Source organism: Petaurus breviceps, unplaced genomic scaffold (genome assembly GCF_028583685.1).
Source record: "Petaurus breviceps papuanus isolate PSGF00001 unplaced genomic scaffold, PetGlider_PUasm1.0 90556, whole genome shotgun sequence".
NCBI lineage: Eukaryota > Metazoa > Chordata > Mammalia > Diprotodontia > Petauridae > Petaurus > Petaurus breviceps.
In genome coordinates this window covers 290,673-314,118 of record NW_027187273.1, presented here as the reverse complement: position 1 = coordinate 314,118, position 23,446 = coordinate 290,673, and the positions used below count along the sequence as shown (strand labels likewise).

The window sequence follows — 23,446 nt, the reverse complement described above, 5'->3', positions numbered from 1 at the left end:
GAGATGTCCTTTTTTGGGACTCTACTTATGAACTTTATCATTAGAGGGAATGGCACACAGATAACCCTCCATAAATACAAATTAGCAACTAGTGTATGACTTACAATCTTAAAGAGTTGCTTCTGGCACTGAAATAGCTAAGGATCTAGGGTAGGGCTTGAACTTGGGTCTTTCTGACTCCAACCTGGCACCTTAAACACTATTCCATGCTGCCTTTAATAGAACTATATATATTCTAAAGAAGACTGGCTGCTGTAATCTCATTTTCATCCAGCATCTTCAGTTGATTTTTCTATAAGTTTGACCCACAAAGTAAGGTCTAGTAGAGGAGGTTATAAATGTTTTTCAGAAATTATTTTGTAGGATTTTGTTGTTTTCATTTCTTTCATCCCTTCATTCCCAACTTTATTACCATGAACATTTAAAAATTGATTAAAAGTTAAGCTAGTTCAGAAGAGATTTTACTTCTAGTGATGGCTTTATGATTTCCACCTTTATGTTTGGTAGATTATATTGTATGATGAAATCAAGGTGTAAGGGTTACTAATTACAAAGGTAGGAAAATCACCTTTTTACTTTGCTAGTGTCCAAGTAACCTGGACTGGTTTTATAATAACATCTTCTGTGTATTATATTACAATGTTTATATTTGAATGTCATAATTTATAGTCCCTAGATTTAGATTTGTAGGGGCTCTGTGTTGCAGATATTGACATTCATTGGGACACACAGTTCCATGTTGATTTTTTTTTTGTGTGTCCCTTTTGAATCAGCTTGTGCTGATGTGGAAGGAAAGCAAATTATAGAGGAGAAAATCTTTAGGATTTTTTCAGACTCTTGTATTAAGCTAGGCCTCTAAGAAAGAAAAGAACACTATAATTTCTGACACATGAAATGCCTGGGTTGATCCCTATACAGGCAAAAATGATTTGAAAAAAGAAAACTTTGTTGAATCATTTCTCTTACAAAATGGTACATAGTTTCATAAATCAGCTCACTGCTCACAGTCATGCAAAATAATATTAATTTAATACACATTTATTACTGTTTCAAAATAATTTATATTGAGGAGAGAATGATATATCAAATAATTGTTTATCTTCAGAAGCAACCATTTGGAAAACTTGAATCTAAAAGAACCCTTAGCCTCTTACTTAGTTATGTATTTGATTCTTACCTAAGTAGACCCTTACTTTAGTAACTTAAAATCAGAGTTCATTGTTCAGCCAGTATTAGGATTTTGCTTTATGTTAATTGCTCTATAGAGTTCGGAATTACCATAAAGACAGGGACTGTCTTCACTGAGATTTTAATAGTCTAATAGAAGTAAATAGTACATTTATACCTCAGTACTTACGTGATAACTACCATGTGAGTGGTACAGACAACATAATAGATGGGTATAAATATCAACCTTTAAGTCCATCAGTTTTATTATCTGAGACGAACAGTAAAAAGGATGGAAGAAACAATGTGGAATCTACAGAAAATACTGAAACATCTATAAACTAGCAGAGTTATTAATCTTGTGTACTTTTTGAATCTGAATAACATTTGTAAAAGAAAAATTGTAATATAGAAACATTCAAGGTATATAGAACATAGAATTATTAATTGTTGAATTTTATGTGTATAAATTTTATTGGTCAGTTACCTGAGTAAATAATTTGTTGGTTACTTTAACATAACATGGAATAAGGTCATTTGCTTTATGAACCAAATATATGGCACAAGTGCTTAATAAATATTTGTTGTTGAATTTAAATTAAGTCTAAAATAGGTCCATCATTAGGAAGCTAAATTTTATACTCTTTTCATTTTGTATTCAGTAAAAATTTTAGGTAAAAATCTGGAAGGTTATTTTTTTCTTAGCAAACTAAGCTTAACAATATTTCTTCTTGGAACACTTTCAAATGAATTCCATATTAAAATTGTTGTTTATTCCATGATAAGCTTCAATTTCTATCCTTTATTTCAGTCTTAGATACAACTGCCTTAGAACTAAGGTATAGATGTATAATTTGGTATATATTTTAAGTGAGGTCATAACCACGTTGGAAAATGCTGAGCACTGTCTGAAATTCATTACTGATTATTTTGTGACCTCATTACTGTGCATTTTTTCCTGCATCTGGCCTGATAATAGTCCATGCAGCTTATATTTTCCCTTTAATTTTATAGAAAAGGAATAAGCCCCTTTCCATATGGGGAAACTGATGAAAATTATTAATGGTATCTTGCTTGCTTTCATATAAATCAATGATTCTAATATATTTGAAAAGTTTTCTTAAATCTTTTAAAAGTACGCTCCCATATGTCTTCTAAACTCATTGATTGTTAACCTTTTTTTATGAGTTTTGTGGAAATTTAAGATTGCCTCCTGTCCAGATCACTAGGTGTTCTGAATTTATATGTTCAGAAATCATCAGGTTTTACTTTATTATAGCCTTTACTGTTTTATAGTTGGTTGAATACCAGTGAGTGAAAGCACACCTTGGAGAAGAGGGAACATTGTGTTGCTCTTTTAATATTTTCTTTTGGCTGTTACATTTTTCTGTGCCAAATAAACAAAGTAGGGCATTTTGTATTTCATCTTTTTCCTTACAATAAAAATATTCAATATTTTTTTTCATATTTCTCAAAATATGCAGTACCTTTGAGAGTTTGCTTTCTATCTCTTGTATGCATAAAAACTAAACTACCAGTGCACATTCTACTTAACTCAGCTGTTCTTGCTCTTGGATGTGTGACCTGCTGAAAAAGCCTTCTAATTTTAGATGAGTCAACTAAAAAGATATTTAAGAAGGATTACAGTGACAGAACTTACCTTGTTATTTTAATGTGAAATAAAATAACATTTCTGGGGAATAAATGGTAGATTTTGGGAAACTCATTTAAAAAGAATCCTCTTACATAGAATATTCCTCAGAAATAGAATATTGCATGACCTAAAGCAATCCTGAAGGAAAAGCTACCTTTTTTTCTTTCAAATTTTCACTTAAATTTTAGCCTGGGCAATTTGCCCTTGTTCTCATTTTTGCAGTTTTGGAGTATTTTATGTGTTGAGTAATTCTGCGAATTACTTTCATACTTTAAGCTCCCCTGGTGTTTTTCAGCTAGTTTTTTGGAAAATGTTAGTGCAACCTAAACATATTCTCTGGTGAGTTTTAGTCTGATGGACTCAGGGCTGATTTACCCTAAATGCTGTGACTGTTCTTTCCACGTACCCTGTCTTTCCTAACTTGGCATATTTTTCTTTCTGTCATTATAAATTGACAACACAATATGGAACTCACCTTCTAAACTCTTCTACATCAATCAAGCTACTTACTTACTATTGTTGGGTTCAGTTCAGTTTAATAAATTGTGCCCATTGTACGCATTACATTCTACTTGGGCACGCTACAATTATCTGAAATTCCTTGGGCTTTTTATGTAACATTACTTTCTTTTCTGATTCCTCTCTTCTTTTTCATAAGTAGTAATATTTTTAAAGACCTAATCCTTACTACTCTATTTACAGTTGCCTCCATTTCCCCTTCCCTTTCTTCTCATTTAATTTTGCATTATACTTGGGAGCTCCTATTTTTGTGTCATATAGCAAAAGTTCACATCTTTAGGTGTACAGTTGAATATAGAGTAGGATAGAGAACTGCCTTTGAAGCCAGAAAACCTGGGTTTGAATCCCACTTCTGACTCTATAGGCTGTTTGACCCTGGGCAAGTTTTTAAACCATTTTCTGGTCACTTTTTTTATTTAAGCAATTGGGGTTAAGTAACTTGCTCAAGGTTACACAGCCAGGTGTTTCTGGGTGGGTGCTAAGTTTCTGAGCCTGGATTCCATTCCAGGTCATCCCGACTCTGGCGCAGGTGCTCTTACTTGCTGTGCTACCTGGCCGCCCTGGTGGTCACTTCTTTATAAGAGTTTTAAGTTACCAAGTAGATCCTGTGCTGCATTGGTAAGAGGGAGTTTCCTTACCTGGATTTCACTATACTTAGTGAAATCACAGTTCTAGTCCCAATCTCTGTGCACCATAGAATTCAGAGTGTGACAAATCTAATAGGTGCGAGTGATCTTGGAACCCATGTGTGATCTTTGAGGCATCAAAGAGAACACAAGTGATGCCAGAAGACAAGACGAAAATTCTACCTGACATTTTGAAAAAGGTGAAAAGGTGGATTCTGCAAACTGATGAGCAAGACAGATTTCTGTCATTAAACAGGACAACTTGAAAGAGAAGAGAACATTAGTATCCATTTGGGTTTACTGGACTAATAAAGAGAATCCTATCAAACAACATTTATTAAGCATCTCCTATATGTTAAGCATTAAGAGTATCTAGACAAAAACACCTGAATAGTTATTACCCTCAAATAACTCAAATTCTGTAGAGAGAGACTATACTAAGACATTTACAGAACTAATCCATGCAAAATAAAGTGGGGTAATTGGTTAATGTAGGAAGTTGTATTTGAGCTGAGCTTTTAAAGAAACCAGGGGTCACAAGAAGTTGATAGAAGAATGGAAAAATATTTTAGGCATAGTCAGACAACCTTTGCAAAGGCAAAGAGACAGGATATGCAATGTCACATGTGAGGAACAGCAAGAAGGCAAATTTGACTAGACCATAAAGTTCATGGAGTGTGGGGGGTGGAAAGTAATGTATAAGCAGGAAAAATGAGTTTAGAACCAGGTTATTAAGGATTGAATGCAAGACAAATTTCTATTGGAGTTGAGTTAATTGAGAAGCACTAAAGTTTATTGAGCAGGGGAATCAAGGTGTTAAGACTTGCACTAATATAATATCACTTTGACAGGTTGAGTGGATGATGGATTGGGGGAGGAATGATTATTAGGGAGACCAATTAGAAGACTTATAGTAAGTAATCCTGGGAAAAGAAGGAGAGGGTCTAAATGCGGATGATCTCTTATGTGCAGAGAGGGGCAGGTGAGAGAGAGCTTGTGGAGGTTGAATTAATAAAGATTTAGGAACTGAATAAATGCATAAATGAGGGATAGTGAGAAGATGGGGATTATACAAGAGAAGTTATGAAGATAGGTAAGGGGAGAGGTAATTTTAATTTTGAACATAGTGATTTTTCATAATACCATAATGACCCTGAAATCTGTCCTGGATAACAGGTGGAGTCATAGCTGGTTTAACTATACATACTCTCAGAGTCAGCCAGAAGGAAGATTTCTAACATCTTGTTTTATAGATATACTCTCAATTTAGTTCTGTTAAAAATGTAAGACATGTAAAAATTTATGGGTAATACAGATGTAGGAGACAAAGCCTTTACATTGATAAAATCAGTTCAGAGTAAAAAAAATAATTTTGATATCCTAGAACTGGGTTCTTAATTTGGAGTCCTGTGAACTTTAAAAGACTTCAGTATAACTGGTTTCCTTTGTAATCTTTTATCCTTCATTTTATATATTTAGAAATATTCTGAAAAGGGGTCTGTAGGGCTTGACAGGTTGCCAGAAAGATCCATGACACAAAAGAGTAAGCTTCTATTGTAGAACTTACAGAAATTAAAATGTTATAGCCTGCACTTGCTGTAAAAAAATAAATTTTCCTATTGCAGCTTTGATAAGGTCTGGATTAACAACTTTATGTAAAAAGCAAAAACCAACAAAAATCTGAATGTTAGTTGACTGGACTCATCATAAGCAGAAAATGTAACATGAAAGTGAAACAAGTTAATGTGATCGTGGACTGTCCAGAAAAAGTGTGATTATAGTCCCACTGAACTTTACTCTGGTATCATATCTGGAGTATTATTTTTAGTCCTGATTACCTCATTTTTGGAATATTGACATTGGTGTATGTTAAGAGAAAACTAGGAAAATGAAATACAGAGTTGTCATATGAAGATTAATCTTTAGATTTAGGGGAAATTGTATAGCTATCTATATGTATGTATATATGGAAATAGAATAAAATCTATGTTCTGTATCTTCAAAAGATATTACTAAATCTGTACACTAGGGACTTGGAAAACCTACTGAATATGCCTGATGAGGTTGCTAACTTCTGTGCCATTGTCCTTTTATTGGGTTCTCAGGCACAATAAGATAAATTTTTAAAATGTAGCTTCAGAAAAATGCCTGCACTTTCAGCAGAGTAATCTTTACTGAAAGACATCCAATAATATGTTCTTAGTTCTTTATAATATTTTTTCTATTATATTTTCTGTAATTTAATAGTTTATTTCAAATTTCTGTTGTACATAATTTTCCTTTTAATTGATTTATCTTTATCTTCCAAGTTTTTTCCACATATCTAGCTATTGTCACCTTTTTCTTTTGATTTTTTTTTGGTCTCCCAATAAAATTCTCAGTCTTTCATCACCCTATGGGTATCGAGAATCTTCTCATTTTTGACACATTTATATAGTTTTCTATTTTCCTTTAGAAATGTATTTCCTTCATTTTGGAAGTATGTAAAATGGCATTTACCTTTTTAGTACTGCTATGTTTTTGTTTTAGTAATTAAACCATTTTTAAATGACACGTTTATTTTTAATCAGTGTTAATAATCAGATCACATAGTGTTAATAATCACATCACTTAGATTCATTTCTAAAATTGGTTAGTGAACTTTACAATAAAAAGTAAAATTTGTATAGATGTCAGCCACATCTATTGTGTGTCAATTAGACTATAACTTCATCGAATTCTAGCTGTTGTATATTTGAATATTTTTGTTAATTTGTCAGTATGTAGACTTAAAGTCTACTTTTCACTTTATCATATAGAGTTCCTTTGCATTTCTTTGCTGCAGTTTGTGTAGACATTCATGAACTATTTCTAGTTTTTCTATTTTTCTGTTACAGAACTGTGAACCTTTTGTTCAGATAATCAGTTCTCTTCAGATGTATTCAGAAAAGTAGGATTATTGGTTCTCATGATTTTGTTTTATGTCTTTATTTGAAAACTATTTAAAACAGTACATTTAAAAATTGGAAACTATTAGTCTTCTAGAACCGAGTTATAAATCAGCTTGTTACTTAGCATACATACTTAAAGTCTTTAAAGTACAAGTACTTGGAATAATATTTTTTAGTGTTCATTGGAGTTTCTTTTATATATATATATATATATATATATATATATATAAATAATTTTAAATACATTGTTTAGAATTTACATCAAAGACATTTACAGAATTGGTTAGGAATTACAGTAGTTAAGTAGAATACTTGAACCAGATTCTAAATCTGTCAGAGAGATGATTCTACCCTTTTGTATTGACATCACTTTATCATACACTTCATTTCACAGAATGGTACAAAAGTATCGTTGTCGAATTTAATTTGTAAAATATTGAATATAGATTTCTCCAAAAATAGTTTCCATATCTTTTAGCAAAGGTAAAGAAGGCTGGCTTCATTAACATTTAATGGTTTTTGTTGAAACTTTTATTGGGGGAGGAGTTGGGTTTTGAACCTATGATTACAGTCATGTAGAGAATTCATTTTACTAGGATATGTTGTCAATATAGTTTCCTGGGACACCAAATTAAAGTTAAATGACTTTCCCAAGGTTACAGAGTCATGTTCTGGAGATGGAACTTGAACCCAGTGTGCTCTGTATGATACTTCTCAGGTGAAAACAAATCTAAAGAAATCATTAGCCTTGGAGCTCAGTCTGTTTAATGCTGTCGTAAGCATAATTGAGATATCATGAAAGTGTGGCCAATTCTTTTATCAGCAGTTATGAACTAGAGTTTAATTCATGCACTAAACTGCCAAGAAATAGAAGCCTATCTTTCTGTGACACTTTCTATGAAGTATGGCCAATGGAAAGTCATCAAAAGGAAGAGGACTAAGGGGTTTGGTTAACTGAATAGTTGAGGTTTGACTAAATTAGGAAAGAGACTAAAAGCTGTCAACTCATTTCTGGTTACTCATATCATAAGCTCCTTGGGGGCAAGCACTACACAGATTATAAAACACCTGGTATAGCACTTGTTGCCAAATAAATACTTTTTAAGTATTTTGTGCTATTAAGTATTTTTGGTTTATTAATATTTTAAAATTTGAGACTTAAAATACAAATTACTCTTATTTACAATGGGAAATTGTTTGCTGGGGGCGGCTAGGTGGCACCCTGAATAGACACCAGCCCTGGAGTCAGGAGGACCTGAGTTCAAATGCCACCTCAGACACTTAACACAAAACTAGCTGTCTGACCTTGGGCAAGTCACTTAACCCCAATTGCCCTACCTTCCCCCCTCCAAGGAAAAATTGTGTGATAAAGCAGACATCCTTCAAATATAAACTCAGCGAAGTATTTGGTCCAGTTCTCTGGAAGGAAGCCAAAATTAATGAAACTGTTCATTTAACTTTAAATTAACTTATTTTAGCATTTAATTTCTTAATTTTAAAATGACAAACTAGTGTTAAAAGTTTTCTGTACTTGTTTCCTCACACAAGGAAGCTTCTGAAGGAAAAGCAAATTGAAAATCTGACTGAGAAAACTTATCAAAAACAATATAGTAAAGTGCCCTTGCAGTGGCATATGATTGTTGAACTTAGTTTTAGTTTGGTTTTTGGAAAGAAAGGATGGCAGTTGTTGCCAGTCCAGGGTCAGAGTATCGAGGACATGGTAGGATTTGCAGCACTGAATTATAGTTGGAATATATGGTGAGTTCTTGATCCAAAGAATTATATTCAAATTTAATGCTGATTGTATGAATGAATATGTACCTATCAAAATTCAAGCCTTGGAAGATATTTTTAAGCAAAAACCAGTAGAGAGGATATATCTTCTTAGGTTTCTATCAGTCTGATAAAAAGTGAAATGAAAATACGGTGTACTTTTAATTTATTTTGCTTACTTACATCATCCATCTCTTAAGCTGTATAACTATAAAGCTAAGTCTGTAAGATTAACCTAGATATTTCTTGTCATTATCTACTCTATATTAAATTGTTTAAAAACATAAAACACATTTCTGAGACATTGCCTAGAAACTTCAGGATCTCAGTTTTAAAACTTTAGATGCTCATAGTTAATATATGTTGTTTTTTTAAAACCTCAGTAAAGTTCCTCTAGCAGGTTTCGTGCTATAATAGTTGTCTTACAATGTAGGCACATTTATCTATGGAACATATGACACTCTTGAGTTTTCTTACATGTGATTTGCGCTTCTAAAATAGTTACTTGTAAGATTTCTTCACTTGTTGCGTTTTATACATGATTGGTAATCCATGTCTTCCAAGTTTCCAAAATTTTGTAATGCTTAATATGTGCACTGGCATTTGAAAGTGGTATCCTTCACTACATTTTCATTCAATTGTGTATAAGAGGAGCTCTTACAGTCCCAAGGAGAATCAAGATGTTTTTGTTCACCCATCTTTGCAAAAACTAGGGCCTACGTAGCCATCTTCTTATAATAGATGGATGGTCTTTCTAGTGTAGTTTTGCCTTAATTCCCTGTTAGAATTGTCAGTAATGCTATTATCAGTAATACTTTGTACTTAATACTAATACCTCTTTGTCTTAAAGAGTGCAATATTTTCTATCAAAATATCTTTGAAATGAAAGCAAAACCAAAAAGTTTCTCTAGAATATTATAAGCTCTCCTATTTATGGTTTTCTCCTGTTCCTTAACCACACAGTTTTTTTTTCTAAAATTTTTATTATTGCTTAGATGCAGTTGCTTGTTGTCACTGTACGTGAAGTTCAACAAGTAGAAATTGAGTTTAGTTGCCTTTGTGTGACCTCTGTATATGAATGTGTGGAAACAACAAAGAAATGGAACCACTTTTGCCTGATGTTACTTCACCTTCTCCCCTAAGACATGCCTGAGAATTATTACGTACTCAACAGCGCCCCTTACGGATATTGTCATGTTGCCTTGAGGAAGTAGTAGAAAGTTCAAGAAGAGCTTACTTGAGATTTGTTGGATTGATTTCTGATGATCATGCAGTGATCTGGTGAACATTCAAGAAGATGCACCTCTTAGTACTGGACCTTGGTTAGCAGTTATAACAAGGGTTATTGCTTGATAGTAGATAATAACCAACCAGTAATTTTGTTTTTAGCCTGTTTTGGTGCAAATTATTAAATAAATTTCATATTATGTGTTTTTCTTGATCTTAGACATCTTTTCAGAGAAACATATCTTTTTAGTAGAACTTTACACTTTTACTTAAATGAATTAATGATTCTTGAAGAGCATCACCTCTTTTTCTTATAAATGACAGGTGAACAGTAACCAGCATGTAAAGAATTAGCAAAGACAATATATTTTGTTTATATCATGTTATGTCATATATTATGTTATGCAAATGGTAATTTAATTTATAGCAACATCTTAAGTTTTTTCTAACTTTGCTTTGACGTATTTTTACTTATTGCTTTTTGGAGGGCAATTGGGCTTAAGTGACTTGCCCAAGGTCACACGGCTAATAAGTGTTAAGCGTGTGAGGCCACATTTGAACTCGGGTCCTCCAGGGCCAGTAGTCTGTTCACTGCGCCACCTAGCTACCCCTATTCTGACGTATTTACTCTGCTGTGCTATTTCTCTGAATTATACACACACACACACACACACACACACACACACATTATAATGTCTTATTAAGGTTAGTGCTGGTGAGTATAAAAAGATAATTGAAGAGTCAGGAAGTTACTGCTGTTAAATCAGAAAACAGACATACCATGTGCCAGGTACTACTTACCACTTGAAAGAAAATCTTAAATTTTTAATTTATAACGAAACTGTTCATTGCTAATTTCCAAACTGAATGAACTTTCTCAAGATATTCTTCATCCTACATATATGTGTTATAGTCATCAATCATATGTCATGTCCATTGGAAGCTTGACTCCTTGATGCTACTTTGTAGTCTCATTTCCTTGATATCTGATTTTTGGGGCTTAATTTTAATATACTCTTTAATACACTATTAGGTACACTATTCAAGTATTAAGTTTTGTGATTTTGAGTGAAACAACTTTTACTGAAGTCCTACTCCCAGACCTCTTATATCATGGGGAAAGGCCTGTGACTTCTTGCAAGCTATGCTCATGGAAGGGATGCTCTGATAGTTTCCTACAAAGGCAAGCTTAATATAAGGATCTGACGCAGATCATTTCTGTCTTCCATGTACCATTCCAGACAAGTTTAGGGACATTTTCACTAGCAGTTTGACAGTGATAATACATTTTCTGACCATTTATGTTTATAATGTCTACTAAGGTCCCAGAAGGGTTATTTTTTTGTTGTTAATTGGATTACTGCACTCAATCATGATTCCTTTAAACCACATAGCACCTTTGATGGGTGGCAAGTAATGAAAGAATGATAGTTCATTGTGCAAATTATCTCATAGGCATCCAGCCACAGTTTGCACATGTCCCAACGTTTCCTTTTTTGCCTTGAATGGATTGCTTACAGCATTGAGAGCAGGATAAATTTTTCTCCTTTGAAATCTCTTCCTGATACTTGAAATTCTATCAGTTTTCAGTGGTAATTCATATGAAGATTGAATAACTTCTTCCTTAGGACTAAATTGAATCTCCTATTTTACATCTCTGTTCCCCATGACAAAAGTGATGGCAAATTATAGTGAACTAGAAGCTAGGGCAAAAAAGGTTTCATTATAAAAAATGTTGTCTATCCTACTGAAGAAGTTCGTGCATTTGAAAATGTTTTGAAATTTCAGAAGTACAAAAGGCTTGCTCTTATTTGTTTAGCACAAATGAGTAAACACAATGTTTATTTTTCAGAATTGTTGGTATTCTGAAGGAGTTTTGAAGAATTCATAAAGGATGAGGAATAGAAATGAGGTAATTAATTGAGGAAGAATTAGTGTGAGGATAAGTATAAGGGAGTTATAAAAATGTTTGGACTCTTACATTTGAACCATATGGTAAATGCCTCTGATAGGTTTAGATGAGGGGAAGCCATTAATATTGTAAATCACACTTGAATGTGACAGTGAAATGGAATTTTGACTTTTTTAGTCAGTTCACTCTTCTTACCTTTCGCTGAAGTCCTAATCTAGCTTTATTGGTGTAGAAATATTCTTAAATATTAAGAATTTCTTAAAGGCTATTCTAGCAGAACGCAAGTTATATCAGGTTCCAGCAAATTAGGAAGAATTTCCAATGTGGTCCTCATGTGTTATTGGAGAACCATTCTAATTGAATGTAGTGAAACTCATTACTAGATGACCACGTTGATTTTTCAGAGGATTCTTTAACACGTAGAGAGATTAACCACACTGATAGAATCACAGGTCTTTTGAAATAACCCATTGACACTGTATTTCTTACTATAGTACTGCTGTAGAGCAGAAGCAATAGAAAATTGTGCCTAAAAAGTGCTAGCAGAATCTTTTGAAAATACTGTCTGGAAGTTTACAAATACTGGGTCTTATTCTTCAGGCATCTTTCTTTTTCCAGTTTTCTCAGTAACTTGATTTCCTTTTCTCTCATAAAGGTGGCTGTATTAACTCTAGCAGGTCTTTTTACCTTTATGGCCTCTAGTTTCTTCATCTCCAAAATTAAATGATCTCTTAGGTCCCTCCTGGCATTGTTCATATGCGCACACTGAAAAGCAGCTACAATCATAAGCTTCCATCAATCTATTTAAATTGGACTCCACCTGAATACTTGAAGCAGATACTCCAAAATAAAGGATGTCTGAAAAGTCACAGTGCAGTTTTAAGTTTTGATAGCTCTTGTGCATTGGGCTGGAACCATTAATTCAACTCTTGTGAAGGTAACTCATTGAAGTTTGGAGGGGGAAAGACGAGGGAATGATCCTGAAAAAATCCATTCCAAATGCATTGCTAAGATTAAAACTTTACTTTTGCCCCCATTGTTCATTTAATTCAAAGACATTAGATTGCAGTATGACCCTATCTGTGGCTAATAATAAAAAGAATATTTTAATTAGATTGACAAAGAGAAATAGAACTACCAATGTATTCTCTCTCCAGTTCATCTTTCTTCCTAAAATAGCCATTTTTTGCTTATTCAGGCCCCTATGGCACTTTTGGTGATATATCTTTACATAATAATAGACAAAGTATTGCTTTAAATTTAGATTTCACTCATTCAACTGGGATACCCTCTAAATTATTGGTTGGTATGGAATCACATATATATGTGGTTATCTAGCAGCTAAAATTAATAATCATGAGGGTTTTTGATATACATTTCAGTATATCAAAAATGCAAAAATGTTCATTGAACCACTTTCAGAGCATTTTTTGAACTCTTAACAGTTGTGGATTTCCATCAGTCCATATAGAATCTCTTTATGAACATGGCATAACATTACAAAAGTGAGTGGTCAGAATTCAGTCTCACTATAGGCCAAAGTAACTGGGCTAGATAGGTGTCCAAACTGTAGCCATGATCTCATGATTACTATGTTCTAGGTAACTAACTAAAACTGCTTATAGCATAGTAAAAAGACTATAGAATATAATGTATAGGATTCTTTTTTCCCCCCGCTCTAAACAAGGAAGTAAATGTAATTTATAACATGGAAGTAAATTTTTTATTTGTGGGGAAAAGTAATTAATAGTTTGAAACTTTTCATTATGATTTGTAATATGAACTTTTTACTTGATAAGCACATTTATAACTTTTAGAAGTACAGGATCACAGATTTTGAGTGGGGAGGGACCTTAGGTTAAATGACTTAACCCATCATAGACTGGTTTTATTATTCTTTGGGTGTTTACATAGTGCTTATTTATAAGCACAATATTTGGCACACTATGCCCTTAATAAATATGTGGAAGTCTTAAGACTTGTGTTAAAGGGACATAGGCATAGATTAATAAAGTAGGTTGGAGTGGGGAGAAGGGGAAGAGAAAAAGTTTATGCAGAAATGGATGTGAGAGTGAGAAATAATGTTGATTATCTGAATGTTTCATATAGCATTTTCATTGGCTTCTGAGGTAAGGCAGGACTTATACCTGTCATCCTCTCTAGTCTTTAGGGTTATAGCAAGTTAGATTTCGAGATGTCCTTGTACAGAGCCTATTAAAGAGTGTCAATAAACTGAAACCAATTTCTGACTAGATGTGGGTTGTCTCCATATACTTTTAAAAAAGTTTTTCATTTTTATCTTTTTTATCATATTTTTATCATATTTATCATATATGGCTAAAAGGGATTCTAGAAGTCATCTTGCCCACTCTTTTCATTTTTCAGATGAGGAAACAGACTATTGGGAGATAAAATAATTTGACCATGGTTACATAGGTCATGAAGAGATGGGATGTTGCAACCAAATGTTTATAGTTAAAATCTAGGGAAAAACTGGGAATTGGGAGATTTAAAAGTATAATTACTCAAAATATTCCATGGAATCTAGACTGGATTAAACTAAGAATGTCTTGTATATGACCTTAGACAAGTGACTTAGTCTCTTTGAGCCTCAGTTCCAGCATCTGTAAAATAAGGGGTTGAACATAGATGGCCCCTGAAGTTCCTCCCAGTTCTGTGTTTCCTAGATATTAATAACTGAAAAATGGTAAGGAAAGTTTGTAAAAGATTGTACTTTATGATGCTTTAATCAACCACTCTCAATAACTGATATGATGCTGCTATTTGATTTCCTTCTAAAAGGACTTGAACATCAACAGGATAATTATTTCCTCCCTTATTTTGGGGATAGGATCTTTACAGTATGACTTTATTAGTTGCATGACAAGTATTAAGTATCTTTCTCATGAAATTATATTCATGGTTTCTGGTTAAATTTTTTTTTTAAAGCAATCGGGGTTAAGTAACTTGCTCAAGGTTACACAGCCAGTTATTTCTGGGTGTGGTGCTGAGTATCTGAGCCCAGATTTGATCCAGGTCATCCCGACTCTGGGGACGGTGCTCTTACTCGCTGAGCCACCTGGCCGCCCCTAAGCAATTGGGGTTAAATAACTTGCTCAAGGTTACACGGCCAGGTGTTTCTGGGTGGGTGCTAAGTGTCTGAGCCCAGATTCGATCCCCAGGTTATCCCGACACTGGAGCCATTGCTCTTACTCGCTGTGCTACCTGGCCACCCCTGGTTAAATTTTCTTATTTAAAGAAAACATTGAAATCACTTCCAAAGGTCATCTCCAACTTTCCATTCACTGTAGGAATCCCTTCAATATCTCTGACAGGGTTCATGTTTATACTGATATTTATGACAAGAAGGTGTTTAGCCATAGAATGTTTACCCAAAAGAAATTCCCCTAGTGATTCTGTTTCAGGATTGATATTTGGCTTGGATATATTGTTTAGGACTAGGATATTTTTCTTAATGAAATCAACTGATACTTGAACTAATGCACTGAAATGAAGCTGTCTTGTTTTATACGTCATTGTTATTACTGCTTTTAGAATTGCTTTGATGGGGTAATTTTTCTTTACCTTAACTGATATAACTTTTAGAATATTAAGTTTGAAGGAGTCCTAAAATATAAGTTCTCAACTGGGTAAAGTTAATCATTTAATTCCTATGGTTGAAGGAAGAATGTCAGACTGTTATATAATGTGGAGACTGTTATTGTTTATTTTATCTCCACAATTACCTGAAGAGTGGTTTTATAGCAAGCTTTCAATCCATTTTTTAAAATAGTGATTTCTTTTATATTTTTAACTTGACAATAATTCCTTTCCTCTATTCCCCAGTTGAGCCTTCTCTCTAACAAAGAATTTCAGTTAAGAAAGTCATCAATGTATTTCCCATCTGTGACAATATATGCCCCATTGTGCACTTAAATTCTACTATCTGTCTGACAGGAGGTACACTTCACCATCAGTCTTTAGAAGTCTTGGTTGGCCATTGTTTTAATTAGAATGATGAAGTCTTTTCAACGTTCAATTAATTTCCCTAGAGAACATTTTTACTGTTCCAAGTCTAGACTTATAGTCCTTAGTTGACTTAACTAATTGATGATTTAATGACTCATTATATAACCTTTAAGCAGATGAATTCTTCATTATTTAATACATAGAAGTCCCACCTAACATTAAAACTGTAAGGTGAAAGAACGTTACCCAGAACAGTTTTGTTACAGAGGAACAATTTAACAAATAAATGATTAGATGAATGGTATGATAGCTAGGTTTAAATATGTTAGGGTCAATTTTGATAAAGGAGTTGGGACATTATTATAAAATGATACTTGTCAGTCTGATAATATTGCATATTCCTGCATAAAGGTGGTGTTCTATGTTCAGATATCCATAGTTGAACTAAAGTCGAGTATTATGTGAACCCCTTTCTATAATTCAGGAAATTATTTTCTGGTATTGTCTTGGTTATTCATCTGAAAATCCTTAAAACAAATTAACACACCTGGAGAACTCTGTGAAAAAGCTATCTAGAACTTCTTTTAGAAACTCACTCAGCAATCCCATTTCTTTTTTGAGTCACATATGCCAACCTCCATCAGTAAAACTAAATCTCAGTGCATTTGTATGACATTAAAGGTCATTCAATTTACAGTAAATTTTACCAAGTTAGATATTACAGAACCTTCTATGGGTTGTATGAGAGCTTGCCAGGCTTACCAAGGCCCAAAGATTTAAGGTTTATATTTACAGTGTTTGGTAGTCTTGACATTTATAGATTTGGGGAAGTTTAAGCATTCTTATCAAGACTTCGCTGTACTTTGAAATCATTCTGTTCTCACCTTAATGCACAAGCAGCTTTTTGTTTTCCTTTTTTTTTTAAATTTACAAGCGTTTTGTCTTCCTCTTCCCTCCTTGGAGAAAAAAAAACCCAAAATAAAAACTTTATGACAGATCTGCATAGTCAAAGCAAATAATCATGTTGGAATTGTCCAAAAATGTATGTCTCGTTCTTCATTTTGAGTCTATCTTTTTTTTTTCAAGAGGTGGATAGAATGGTTCCTCATTTTTCTGAAATTTGAGGTTGACCATTGATCAGAAAGACTGGACAAATTATGATACATGGAATAGTTAATAGAAGGTATTACACCTTAAAAATAGTCAAAAGGATGGATTTAGAGAAACTTGGAAAGACTTGAATGAATTGATGTAGAGTGAAGTGGGCAGAACCAGAAGAACAAATTAATGTGGTAAGAATGAAAAGACAACTTTGAGAGGCTGCAGAACTGAGTGCAGTGCAGTGACCAGTAAAAGCTATTTATGCTTTTTAAAAATAGTATTTTATTTTTTACTTGCATATCACAAAGATTTTTAAGAAAAAGTTTTTAAAGGAGATTATCTGGGAGGAATCAGTTGTTATCAACATTTTTAAGAGAATATATCTTGTTTCTTCCTGATAGGCTTTTTTTTTCTTTTGGAGGGGGTAAGGCAGGGCAATTGGGGTTCAGTGACTTGCCCAAGGTCTCACAGCTAGTAAGTGTTAAGTGAAGTTGAATTTGAACTCAAGTCCTCCTGACTCCAGGGCCAGTGCTGTATTCACTGCACCACTTAGCTGCTGTACAAGGTGGGTGGTATTCTTTGTTGGACCTCTGGAGTCATGTATGGTTGATCATTTAGTTGATCAGAGTTAAGTCTTTCAAAATTGTCTATTTTTATAATTTTGGTATAATATTATAAGTTCTAATTTTGTTTACTTTGTATCTGTTTATTCAAGTCTTATAAATAATTTTTTTTCTCATTTATAGTGCTTCTGTCATATCTATATCCCACAATTTGTTCAGCTATTTAACAGTTGATAAGTTTCCATTTTTTGGTGCCTCAAAAATGAGAAGCTATAAATATCTTTTTCACATCTGACCTTTTCCTTTAGGAGCAGCTAGGTGGTACAGTGAATAGAACATTGGACCTGGACTCAGGAAAACCTGAGTTCAAATCCAGACTTGGACACTTAGTAGCTCTGGGCAGGTCACTCAACCTCTGCCTCAGTTTTTATAATGGGAATGATAGCACCTACCTGCCAGGGTTGTTGTCAGTATCAAATGAGATAATATAAAACATTTAGTACAGTACCTGGAACATAGTAAGTGCTATATAGATGTCAACTTATTATTATTTTTATTTTCTTGAGTATTGTGGTATAGTTGGGTCAGAGATCATTTGTCCTCCAGATTTAAAGTACCACTCAATCTTAATGGTCTTTCAAAGATTACTAACAGTGACTCAGTTCTTTCTGTAGTTCATCTGGACCTAGTGTCTTGAATTTGTCAAAGACAGATGTTTTTAATAGCCCTGTTTGTTTTTGGTTTCAGAGTCCTTTTAACAAATTCAGTCCATTAAAATCCAAGATAATTTTTCATTGTTCTCTTCCTGCTAATCCCAGCATTTTACTTTCTGAGGGCCCAGGAATGGGAACTGTACCTTGTGGTAAGGTTTTACCATTTCTAAAGTCATCATCAAAAGACCTACCACATTAACCAAGGCCAGTCTGGACTTGGTTTGTCTCAGGCCAGTCCCCTGGAAGCTTAGGTTCAATGTTGGAACAAAATGAAACATTCAACTGTTAACAAAAGATTTTACTTAGCCATTGACAAAAGTATATTTAATGAGAGAAGGCATGGAGGACACCTCAGGCATAGCTGGACAAAATTCCTTGCTTTCATTGCCCATTGTGAGCCACCAGAAAATTTAAGTGCCGCTTTGACATACCACACCATTCTACTATTCAAGACTACATAGGTTTTTCAGAGTACTTTTATCTCTGTCTCGATTTGGCTTTTTCCTACTTTTTCCATTGTTTCTCTATCTATATTAAAGGTAGGGAGAGAATGCAATTCAGTTTCTTGGAGAAATAATTTGACATTTGAAATAGAATAAAGAAATACACATAGAATGAACACTGAAAGACCTTTAAAGTCATTTAGTCTAATTCTTCCATGTGAAGAAGCTGAAGTAACTTGCCCAAGATCAGTACATCCTTAGAGATCTCTGATTGTTATTTGATGCTTGACTATTTGTAAAAGATGAGAAGACTTTGACATACTATTTGCTTCTCATATTTTTTAATTCTGTGTGATCAAGCAATGATAGAGAATCATACTTATGTCAGAATCAGAAGTATATGAGGATTCTTATGAAATACCTGGATTCAGAAAAAAAAATTTTTTCTGCTATACGCCCTGACTTCTACAGAATTTTTTATCTCTTGCTTTAGTGTGGGTTTATTTCATCTTTCATCCTTTGGTTTAAAAAGTTTATTTTACGACATTATCATTTTACATCGTTCTTACAAGGAACAATGTTGTAGTAATCTACCAAAGAGCACCTTCCCTTTTGCTTCTGTTGTTTTGTCTTCCACCCAGCTATAAGAACTGTAATCTAAGATTCAGATGAGATTTCTTCTTTTCATTCCCTTTTTCTCTTCTTTTTTTTTACAGTATTTATAGACTTGCTTCATGTAGATTTGAGGAAACTTGAGCTCTACTTAATCTTTGCTCCTTGCTTCCTCCACAATATTAATCTACCCATATCACATACATAGCAGTATCAGATAATATCCATTTTGAGCCCAAAGGTATGCAGCCCTAGACCTATAACTGATGTTTTAATTTTTAATTTTATCGATTCACAGCATAATTTATTTTAGGTCCCTGGCATTTGGACAGTCCTTATGTACATTGCTCACATAGAGAGAGGGAGAGACAAACAGACAGATAGTGAGTCAGTGTGTTTGTGTGGGGGAAGTCTGTGTCCGTGTTCCCTTGTGCTTGACCTTCCTCTCAAGAAAAAGTATACTTGGGGCAGAAAAATCAGCACTTTCATGTTAATTGTCTCTTCTTAATACATGTGAGTTCCAAGTTTTCATTTTTTTATGTCCTTAGCTGACAACATAATTCTGTAGAGTGAGAGTTGGGTTTGGAATCAGCACATCTTCATTCAAGTACTGCCTCTGCCATTTGTTAACTTAGCGACTGCGGGGAAAGTTAGCTAACTTGATCTTAGGTTATTAAGTGCTCAATTTGTACAATTTTCAGAAGCTTGTTTTGTGATCTTGGCAAATTGTCCAATTTTTAAAAAATGGAAAACACGAATACAGTCCTTAATACCTCACTTTGAGTTACATTGATAATTAGATTTTTTCTTAAGTGATTCAAAATTAAAATATTACATTTTTATTCTTTGAATCACATCCACTTATTTAAAGAGTATATTGCTCTTACTCTAGTTGATACTTGACTACATGGTTGTAATAAGCTAACTGTGGATCACCATTTCGCTACCTTCCTCCCTAGTTAACAGTTATTAAGGATAATTATATTGGGTAGGTTTGAGGTTTTTACCTTATTGTTAGGAGCTAGCTTTTTATTATTGTAAGGTTGATATTTTATTTAGCAGCATTTTCCCTGCTATTACTGTACAAAGTAGTGCTTGGACTATTTATTTGATGTTTTCTTTCTGTATCTAAAAATCATGCTACTGTTTGTAAGAATGTGTAAAAAGATACCAATTTCCAAATGGCTATTTTTGTTGATAAAGTTGACTCCTTTTTGAAAATAAAATGGGATGAACACAATTACAAGCCTTGTAATAAATCTTAGAGTAGAGATTTTTAGACAGTTTCATAGAGTGCTTGATTTCCATAGGCTTTCCTTTAAGGGAGATACAGTTGTGCAGCATATGTTTAATTTTTGTCATTTCTACCAATACTAAACTTTAACCTCTCATGATTATCTTTTAGGCTACTGGGCTTCAAAAAGCAACATAGCTTCCATAACTATAGAAGGTTTAAAGATCCTAAAACATTTTCCACCCAGTTACTTCAGCTTTCAGTTTAAAAGATGTTTGAGACTGTAGTATTATTTTGATAGGCTTTAGATTTTAAAACTGAATAATATATTAATCACTTATTCAATTGTTATATCATAAATTCAGATACGGTTATATAATTGGTCTGGCTAGAAGGGATTTTTTTCCTGCCCTTAAGTTTAGTGCATAATTTTTTTTAAACAATAGTTCAAATATATATATTGAGGTTTACATTTTTATTTGTTTTGTTTTTGTTTTTTTGTTTTGCTTTTTGGAGGGCAATTGGGGGTAAGTGACTTTCCCAAGGCCACACGGCTGGTTTTTGTGTTACGTGTCTGAGGACAGCTCTGAACCCAGGTCCTTTTGACTTCAGGGCCGGTGCTCTATTACTGTGCCACCTAGTCGCCCCGAGGTTTACATTTTTAAAATTCAAATTTTCATCTATTCTAATAATGAACATTTTCCTTAAAAATTAGTTTTCTTGACATCCTTATCTCTGTTAAATGATACATTAATATCACATTGCAAAGGTTTTTTTTTTTCATAGTAGTTCTTTGTTTTAGCAGCTTTTAAAAACCAGCTATTTTCCTGTGAGTAGGTAAACCAGAAGTGTCTTATTCACGGTAAAGGATCAATGGATGTTTGTTAATTATGATCATGGATTGAAATGAGTAAAATTAAAATACTTTACTGCTAGCCTGAAACTAATTAATTATGCAGTCTTGGCAGATAAGGCTTCATAATGTAGCAATAGCTAGCATTTTATATATACTGCTTTAAGGTCTGCATAGTGTTTTACAAATGTTATCTCACTTGTTCCTCACAACCGTCCTGTGAGATGGTTGCTATTATGATTATAAAGTAATTTAAACACTTCATTGAAGTTCATAATGTGCAAATGATCATTTAAGTCTTCCAGTACCTTTTATTGTTGCTAACACAATAATAAAAAACCCTAAGAAAACACTGCTTTTTTTGCTTCTCATTAAACTAGTAAAATAAGCACCAGATCAGATAAAATTGACTTGAATCTGTTACCCCATATGACTTTGAATAAAAAAAAGCACTTTGGAATAATTTTGACCTTAATTTTTCCCCAAGTCAGAGTCTTTTGCTAGATTAGTTTTAAAAAAACTCACATATTTAAAGACCTTTAACTATCACAGATTTTCTTTCTAAGTCGTTCCCTGATGTGGTTCGTTTATAAGTGAAACTAAAAATATGCTTCCATTAAGGTCCCTTCCAAATTTTAAATACTGTGATATGGATCCTTTTTTCAGTAGGAAGTATAGCTTCGTCTACAGTGAAGAATAAGTGCTGTTCAGTATTTAATCTTGTAAATATTTGTAATACCAGTATAAAACAACATGGACCTAGTTTCCTTTGAAGGAAAACTTCTCAATTATAAATAAATATTTGAATAGATCTATAATTTTCTTATGTGGATACTCAGAGATACAGATTGAAATTTATCTATAACTTCACATTCTTTACAGCTTAACCATGTTCTGTAAATCTATAGGGGGCCTTCTAGTTTTCTTGACACTGAGTGAATACCATTCGATTCTTCCATTCTCCTTGTTCCCATGTCACATTCACCTTTTCCAGTTATACATTATTTTTGTTTTTGCTTTTTGGAGGGCAGTTGGGGTTAATTGACTTGCCCAAGGTCACATGGCTAGTTTTTGTGTTAATTGTCTGAGGCCGGATTTGAACTCGGGTCTTCCTGACTCCTGGGCTGGTGCTGTATCCACTGCGCCACTTAGCCACCATATATTTTAAATGATATTCTTTACACAATATCTCTTGTGCAATACTCAGTTGGGAATGTGTTATAACTAGGCACATGCACATTACCCCTTTGCTTTACCTTTGGATGACCAGCAACTTTAATACTTTGGAGACAGTGATTTTCAGTGATTGTGGTATTCTTTTTTTTAAAAGCAATTGGGGTTAAGTAACTTGCTCAAGGTTACACGGCCAGGTGTTTCTGGGTGGGTGCTAAGTGTCTGAGCCCGGATTCGATTCCAGGTCATCCCGACTCTGGGGCCAGTGCTCCCACTCACTCTGCTACCTGGCTGCCCCGATTGTGGTATTCTGTGATTCAACTGTATAGCATCATTGGAAAAAGAAAATTGTTTTTAAAAGATAGACTTCTGCTTCAGGGAAAAGATTTGTGTCTGTTAAAGAAGTTCAGTTTCCCATAAGCAATCCAGCCTGCTCTCTTTTTGGGTCTGGTTTATTGTCTATTCTATTCTCTCTTTTTCTTTTCCTTCTCCCTGTTTCTGTCTTTCTGTCTCTCTCTCCACACTGATGAGTCAGCTGGGTTTTTCATGAAATACATATCATAGTTAAGTCAAATTTTCAGGGATTTGGTATTTCTAATATGACTAGGCCACATTGTTTTAAATGGTTATGGTTCTCCTTTTGGAGTTTCTGTAACGTTCTACAGCTTGATGCAGTCAACACAAGATCACCTGCAGTTTGGAGTGTTTGAAAGACCTTCCTTCCTATTCTTGAAAGATCTTCCTGCTCATGGGATTATAAATTTAGAGCTGAGGTCATCTAGTCTGACCATCATATTTTACTGGAGCCCATAGAAATTAAGTGACTTGTCCCAGATTACACAAGTCAGAGCCAGAATATAAACTCTTGTTGGCTGACTCTCTGTGACCCTTCTCATACCTTCAAGGACATCCTTGATGAACATGTAAGTACTCAGATACTTTGTAGAATTGGGACGTAGTGGTTATACGTCCCTGTA

General features: G+C 33.8%; 1 protein-coding gene across 3 annotated transcripts in view; it reads left to right on the top strand.

Annotated features, from left to right (window-relative positions):
• WDR33 (WD repeat domain 33) overlaps positions 1-23,446 on the top strand; it is a 118,596-nt gene that overhangs the window by 62,197 nt on the left and 32,953 nt on the right. Inside the window, exon 8 of one of the 3 annotated variants that reach the window (XM_069063332.1) lies at positions 9,665-21,646. The exons of the other annotated variants lie outside the window; for them this stretch is intronic. Within the exon in view, the coding sequence (XP_068919433.1) occupies positions 9,665-9,693 (29 nt within the window). The 3' untranslated portion in view covers positions 9,694-21,646. Of the gene's footprint in view, positions 1-9,664; positions 21,647-23,446 lie in introns of those variants that run through there. 3 annotated transcript variants of the gene reach the window in all.